Consider the following 7,104-nt stretch of genomic DNA (forward strand, 5'->3'; position numbering starts at 1 on the left):
CCAGAACTCAAATCTGATCGCACACGACTCTCTCCTTTGGTCATTTTAGTCAGTTGTTACCCATTTTACGCCGGAGTTCCAGGATTATTGTTTCGCAAGATTCAGCCAAGTGGATCTGGCTACAGATTTTCTCATCTCCAAGGCTGCTAGAATTCAAATCTGATCGCACACGACTCTCTCCTTTGGAGGTGTTTATTGGGGACACCCAATGCTCAAAGATCTGGATCCAATACCCATTTCCTAGATCAGTTATTCAGCGTGTATCCGTCCATTGAACGGGAGATTGGGTTTCTGCGATACATTCATTTTGTATCCATCCAACAGTTATTGGGCGTCATTTTGTATCCATCCAACAGTTATTGGGCGTCCACAGTAGGTCGATATTCATTATCTATCCCTTGAACCAGCTATTGGGTTCACGCAATAAGCTGATATTCATCGTGTATCCATTGAAAGGCTATTATTTTTCTGCAATAGCTTGATATCCATTGTGTATCCATCCGACCAGATATTGGGTGTCTATAATAGGCCGATATTCATTATCTACCCATTGAACCGGCTATTGGGTTTCTGCTATAAGGTGAAATTAACTGCGCAACTATTCATTCAGGTTTTGGGTTCTTGAGCACACCCAAGAGTTCGTTTGGTGCTGTGTGGAGATGGCTTACAAAGTCGATGATGATTATGACTATTTGTTTAAGGTGGTCCTGATTGGGGATTCTGGTGTCGGTAAGTCCAATTTGCTCTCCAGATTTACTAGAAATGAATTCAGCCTGGAGTCCAAATCTACAATTGGTGTGGAGTTTGCAACACGGAGCATTAATGTGTTACAATATTACATGGATCATGCCTTGTCGTACCTTATACTCCAAGCATGAAACTCGTAGATATATCAATACCATACGTATACACCTCTATGCGCTGAAAACAGTTACAGTTTTAGAATTTAATACCTTCTGCCCCCTATCAGATTATAAAACGCCCTATTCGTTGGGACTGTGCGTATGATATTATCGTTACAATCATTTTGGAGGAGCATTGGCAACAGACTTACAATGAGCAGGTGCGAAGTTTATCTGGGATTGCTTCTGGTTCTGGTTCTACTTTTGACATTGCAATCCACAGCCACATGAGAGGAAAGTAATGAGATTGATTGGAGAAATAAGCAGGCCAGGGACAAAATCACTGAACTCCCTGGTCTGCCCTCAAATGCGAACTTTGCCCAATATTCTGGCTACATAACTGTAGACAAAAACGCTGGCAGAGCCCTTTTCTACTGGCTCATTGAAGCCACAGAAGACCCATCTTCTAAGCCTCTGGTCTTGTGGTTGAATGGAGGTAACTATGACTATTAGAAAATCAAATAATGTACTCTTGTAGTATCATTATAGAATATCTTCTGCAAAATTGTTCTTTTGTCTACCCAAAATCGAATAATTGCAATGGAGACTTATTCTGCAACGATTTGGTTGGATTGTAGGTCCTGGGTGTTCTTCTGTGGGATATGGGGAAGCAGAAGAGCTTGGGCCTTTTCACATTAATTCTGATGGGAAAACTCTCCACCTTAACCCATATTCATGGAATAGATGTATGTATTTATGAACTTGGCTATTTTCATTCTTCTCCCTGAATTCATGCAGAAGGAATGATACAGTTTGTTTGTTGTTTTGAAATTGACCCATTTATCTGCAAATCATTTTTGGTATCAACTCTTTTTTATTTGCTTGCAATACAGTTTGTTTGTTGTTTTGAAATTGACCCATTTATCTGCAAGTCATTTTTGGTATCAACTCTTTTTTATTTGCTTGCATGCAGTGGCGAATATACTCTTCTTGGATTCCCCTGCTGGGGTTGGTTTTTCCTACACCAACACTTCTTCAGATATATCCAAGTCTGGAGATAAACGAACTGGTATGATGTATGGTGCTTACAGTTTAGTTTACCATTTAGTGTTTTGCAGTGGATACTTTCAAGGTAGATTAAAATATTTTTAACCCTGTAATTGCAGCTGAAGATTCACTCAACTTCTTGCTCAACTGGTTGGAAAGATTCCCTCAATATAAAAATAGAGAGTTTTACATTTTAGGAGAGAGCTCTGGAGGTACATAAATTTCCCCTGTATTCAGTCATGTATTGTTAAAGTAGCCTTGTCTCTCTCTCTGTTGTTGTCATTATGTGTATGCAGGCATGAACACAATAATATCCCAGGTAAGAATACCAGTGATAAACGTAGTCCTATTCATTGCATCATATACATACATATATACAATTTTGAGTTATATATATATATATATATATATATATAGTTTTGAATTCAATAAGTAAACATATGGAACTTAAAATTCTGGCAAATAACAAAAAAAAATAGACAAATAATAAAAAGCTGAAAACAAAATCCAAATCACCATAGTTTCATCTTAACTCTAAATTTGTTAAACATAGAAATCAAATCCCTTGAGTATATACTAACTTTTCCAAATTTGTTAAACATAGAAATCAAAGAATAATCACCACAGTTTCATCTTAACTCCATATTTGTTAAACATGGAAATCAAATCCCTTGAGTATATACTAACTTTTCCAATAGTACAAAAGCTAAGATCTTCAATATCTTTAATAGTACAAAAGCTAAGATATACCATACTTTTCTATATATGTGAAGGACCTTTTTTTTTAAATTTTCTTTTGATTGGATACTTTAGGTCATTTTCAACCTTGTTATGGACCATACTAAGAACATATTGTGCCGTAAAAAGCACCTCTTGCCATATAAAACACAGTGTCAGAGCTCTCAGTGATAGTGATTTATTTATTGGTAGCTTTCTCTCACTTTCTCTCTGCCTACCCTTATGAAAACAATGGAGTAACTGAGTGTAGAGCTAACGGAACTCTGCTCAAGCCTGTGTTTCACGCTTACTTTTAAATAATCTATAAATTTGACTTAACTTTGTTATTCTCGTTTGTCAGGGCAGAGCAGAGTCATGTGGGATACGCGGGATTCTGAGTCAAAAAGGTCAAAATCAAGTTGTTTGCACGAGGTACTTAATTAAGAAACCTGGGACCAATAGTCATCTTGTGGTTGATCTTTGAGGTGCATCGGTGGGTGTGTAATCTTATTACTGTAATGCCCAGTAGTTGGTACCTTCTGCCAATGCAGCTTTGAAATAGAAACTATGGTTTTCCTTCAGAAATAACACACGTACAGCACCACAAATCCCTGGAATTTATGGGAATTTTATGTCTCATGCATTTCATATTCATATTTGCAATTAAAATAGTAGATGAGGATAGTTCTTGACAGTAGAGGTGTTTTCTTTATAATGAACTATTTCTTTTATTCTGGGCTCTTCACATGCTTGGTGATGCATGTTAGAGTGCCAAGTATTGTGAGTTTAGTTATTTTAGTTTCATATTGTCTAGATATGGCTCTTGGGCCTTTACTCCTTGGAAATTAGAAGTGCTATCATTTTCATTTTGGAGGACAGACTTGTTCAGTTGACATTCTTTACTGTAGATTACAACTGCTGGCTTATAATGTGGATAAGTTTAGGTCCTGTTCATCTTTTTCAAAGGTAAATGAAATGGTGTCATTGGTTGCCATCTGAAAGTTTTTGGTGCCTGGAGAACAGTTTTTTTGGCTTATAGCTTTATCAGTGAGAAAGGTTTCATATCAAATTTCCTCGTGGTTTAATTGCATCAGCTGCTTCCTTAACTGTATTATTTTAATAGCTCAATGGAGACCGCATTCGTAAATGTTAATCTGAAAGCAGTCATAAGCAAAACGATTTGTTGTTCTTGTCTAATTTTGTGAAATCATATTAGGCTTGCTTACACCTGCATAAAAATTGCAAAATCTCCATTACCTGCATAAAAATTGCAAAACCTCCGTTAACTGTTGCAAAACTGAACTCTTATATATTTTGTTGCACCTATCATAGAATTCACACGAGACCTATAGACATTTGGGTTCAAGATGCTTAGAGATGGTTTTCTGTAATTACGTGATCTCACCTAAAGTATTACTATTATGGATTAACCCTTCAGAATTAGTGTTGGTACGTGGCATGTGATATTTTTTGGTTCAGGATGATTTTGCTATGTTGCAATTGTTTCTGGTAGATATAGATTACTATGGATCATTCAAACTTTTGTGAGCCAAGTGTGTACATGTGTCATGAAACAAGAAGACTTAATTCTGTCAGAGAGTTGGGGATTATGGTGAGTGCTTTTCACAAATAAGATAGATCGCTTGTTTTCTCTACTATGGAAGATGCTCCAGACACTCACAATGGGTTGCACACTGCTATTAATCTGTATTCTATTACAAATGGGAGGCAGGAGGAATGTAACTGTGATGGCCTCTGTTGCTTTTCCTGGGATGAAAGAGCAGTATGAGACGCTGAGATTGAGCCCTGGGGCTTCTGAAAAAGATGTGAAGAGAGCCTACCGTCGCCTTGCGTTGCAGGTATGCAAGTATCCATTTGAAGCTATGTCTCTTACTTTCAAGATCAAATATTTTCAATAAATCTTCCATTTCTTAAGCAAATAGAAAAAGAGATACAGGTTTGAAATAGAAATTAAAAATGTGAGACTTCACACATTCTTGAGAATTTTTAAGAAAATTTTTCTGGCAATATCCCTGGTCATATATAATGTCAGAAAACATTAATATTGCACTCATATGTTGATATAATCTGCTTACAGTATCATCCGGATGTTTGCAAAGGAGATGTGCGTGGGGTTCAATTTCACAAGATCAATCAGGCTTATGAGGTAAATTGTCTGCCTAAGAGTAATCTTTATCTATATGCATTTTCATTTTGTAATATGGGACTCTTATGCAGGCCCACGGTTTTTTGATTGTTGTTACTTTTGTGATAATGAGCAAACGTTAATGTCCAGTTTAGCACAGGCAAAGCAGCAAAGCTATTCTGCTGATTACTCTGTCGAGGGCATGATGGGAATCAATAACGCTTATTGGGACGAGTGGGAAGAATGGATGGGATGGGAAGGAGCTGGAACCCTTGATTATTCCTCTCATATTAACATTTATGCCTGATGAAATTTTATCATAGACTGTGTAGGTGTCTATTGTCCGGCCTTGCAAACAGTTATGGCCTCTCCATTACCGATCCCATGTTGACTGTTATGGGCTATCTATAAAGTTCCTGCTATTGGCAGAAAAACAACTGTTTTAGAAAGCCCATAAAGCTTCTTCATTCATCTCCTGGAAATACAATATGTTCTTCTAACTGTATAGTTGATTTTATTTATCTTCCGTTGGTTTCCATAACACAAAGGCCTTACTGATCCAGATGAAGCAACAGCTTTCTGAGTTGTCTCTGTTTTAGTGAGTCATTTGATTTGGTCATGGGTCCTGATTATTAGACTACCTGTACATATGTTCTGTTCATTTATACTCTCAACTACTTGTACATACCTGCGGGATATCTCTCTGGACCATGTGATTATTATGGGGATCTGCTCTTCATTAAAGAGCTCCTAACTATTCTTCCTGCAATTTGTAATGACATTCATTTAATGGAAACCATTATTTTGATTAAGAGATCTTTGATCATTGAGATGAAATGCTGTCGTTTCATTACATAATGCAAAATTTCTACATATTTGATCCTTGAGACATAATGAAACCGTTCATTCCATAATGAATTTTTCTATTGTATATCATCCTGAACAAGGCATTATTCTTGGCTGTAACTTATAAGCAATCCCTGCCTGTATTTGCAGGATTCAAATGTTGTTAAGTTTTACCATTAATGTTAATTTTATATGTTTCATCTGGGACTGAGATATATTCAATCAATTAGTTTTGAGTATTTGCTTTCTAGATTGTTACCGTGACAAATCTAGGGTAATCCCTGACAAATTATGCTTGGGGCTATAATTGTGGAGCCATTGAGTGCAGAATTGATGCGTAGATCCTGTAGCAAGAGAGATCTGAACTATGCAGGGCGATTGAAGTAGGCAAAGTGTCCAGGTTACAGATGTAGCGGCGAAGAGTGGCCAACAATGGGGTGGCACTAAAACTACTTATGTGATAGATACGGAAGAAGAAACTCATCACAATTTCGAAAGTATTCATATTTTCCATTTAAAATGTAAATTCTTCTGATTCCTTTTTCAAGAAAACAGTGGGAATTTATAGATTGTGTTTCTTTGTTTACATTAATGATAAAAGATCCAGACGAAATTCCCTGAAGGCTTGTTCTTTTTCAGGGTTTGAGTGAAAAATGTCGCTGCGTATGTATCCTACTTATGGAAAAGGGTATAAACAGTTTTGGGGCAGCAAAGATTGCTCCAGAGAAAATTCCAAGAAACTGAAATCATTTTAATTGAATTTGAAATTGTAGAAACCTTGAACCCCTTTCTTGGTTTGAAATCAAAGTTGAAGATGATTGGTGTGAGTAGAAGGAAAACGAGTGTATGGGAGTGTAGAAGGAAAAATATCTGGAGACACAGATTATGTGAGGAAGCAAAACACAAAGATGGTCTAAAACTATTGTTAGAATTGGATATCAAAGAAACCTGTTAACCTATTGCAAATGAGTAATGCATAAGCAGTGTTATGTGGGGGAAATTGGTGTGTGACCAATGTTCTGTGTGAACTGGCGATCATTGGGAGTTGTTATCTGGAGACACAGATTAAAGTATAACTGAAAATTTTGGTTGAGACTATTTCCATTTTTGGAAAGCCAAATTGTAAAATGCCCTTTAAAGGAAGGATGTGTAGGGATTGCAGAAATTTCCATAATCAAATTCTTGATGTAAATTTTTAAAAATTCACCTTATATTAAAGGTTTCTAATTTTTTTGAGAGCGCTCTTTCTTCTTTTTAAACCCCTTAAAGGTGGGGTAGGGATGTAAGATATATATTTTACTTGTAGAAATTCAAACAAGTAAATAGAACATTTAAAATATTTGCACTATTTTGCCTCTTAAAATGCTTGAAAATGAAAGTTTGAATTGTATCTTGGACAGAGCATAGATTAATAAGTGCTAAAAGCTTGCTTTGAGGGCCAGAGAAATACATAGTGTTTTGAATGGTGGGTTTGCCAAAATGGAATCTAAAACCACTATATTTGAG

The 7,104-nt window shown here is 36.4% G+C and overlaps 1 protein-coding gene and 1 pseudogene across 1 annotated transcript; both read left to right on the top strand.

The window, feature by feature from the left end:
* The first annotated feature begins 659 nt into the window (after positions 1-659).
* LOC149146439 (serine carboxypeptidase-like 27) lies at positions 660-2,124 on the top strand. The gene is made up of 5 exons (XM_089452767.1): positions 660-729; positions 1,135-1,338; positions 1,481-1,588; positions 1,816-1,911; positions 2,009-2,124. Exons 1-5 carry the CDS (start codon positions 660-662, stop codon positions 2,107-2,109), a joined length of 579 nt encoding a protein of 192 aa, XP_089308893.1. The 3' UTR covers positions 2,110-2,124.
* Positions 2,125-3,651: 1,527 nt separating this feature from the next.
* LOC149146440 (chaperone protein dnaJ 8, chloroplastic pseudogene) lies at positions 3,652-5,566 on the top strand (annotated as a pseudogene).
* The last annotated feature ends 1,538 nt before the right edge of the window (positions 5,567-7,104 follow it).

Source organism: Pinus tabuliformis, chromosome X, assembly GCF_031772625.1.
Source record: "Pinus tabuliformis cultivar Carrire ecotype Pingquan chromosome X, CPIR1, whole genome shotgun sequence".
NCBI classification, from domain to species: domain Eukaryota; kingdom Viridiplantae; phylum Streptophyta; class Pinopsida; order Pinales; family Pinaceae; genus Pinus; species Pinus tabuliformis.

Bases quoted from the DNA above. Each gene is read 5' to 3' on its own strand.
- LOC149146439 (XM_089452767.1), top strand. From the start codon at position 660: ATGGCTTACAAAGTCGATGATGATTATGACTATTTGTTTAAGGTGGTC. The intron at 1,339-1,480 runs GTAACTATGACT...GTTGGATTGTAG, and splicing joins GGTCTTGTGGTTGAATGGAG to GTCCTGGGTGTTCTTCTGTG. The intron at 1,912-2,008 runs GTATGATGTATG...CTGTAATTGCAG, and splicing joins GTCTGGAGATAAACGAACTG to CTGAAGATTCACTCAACTTC.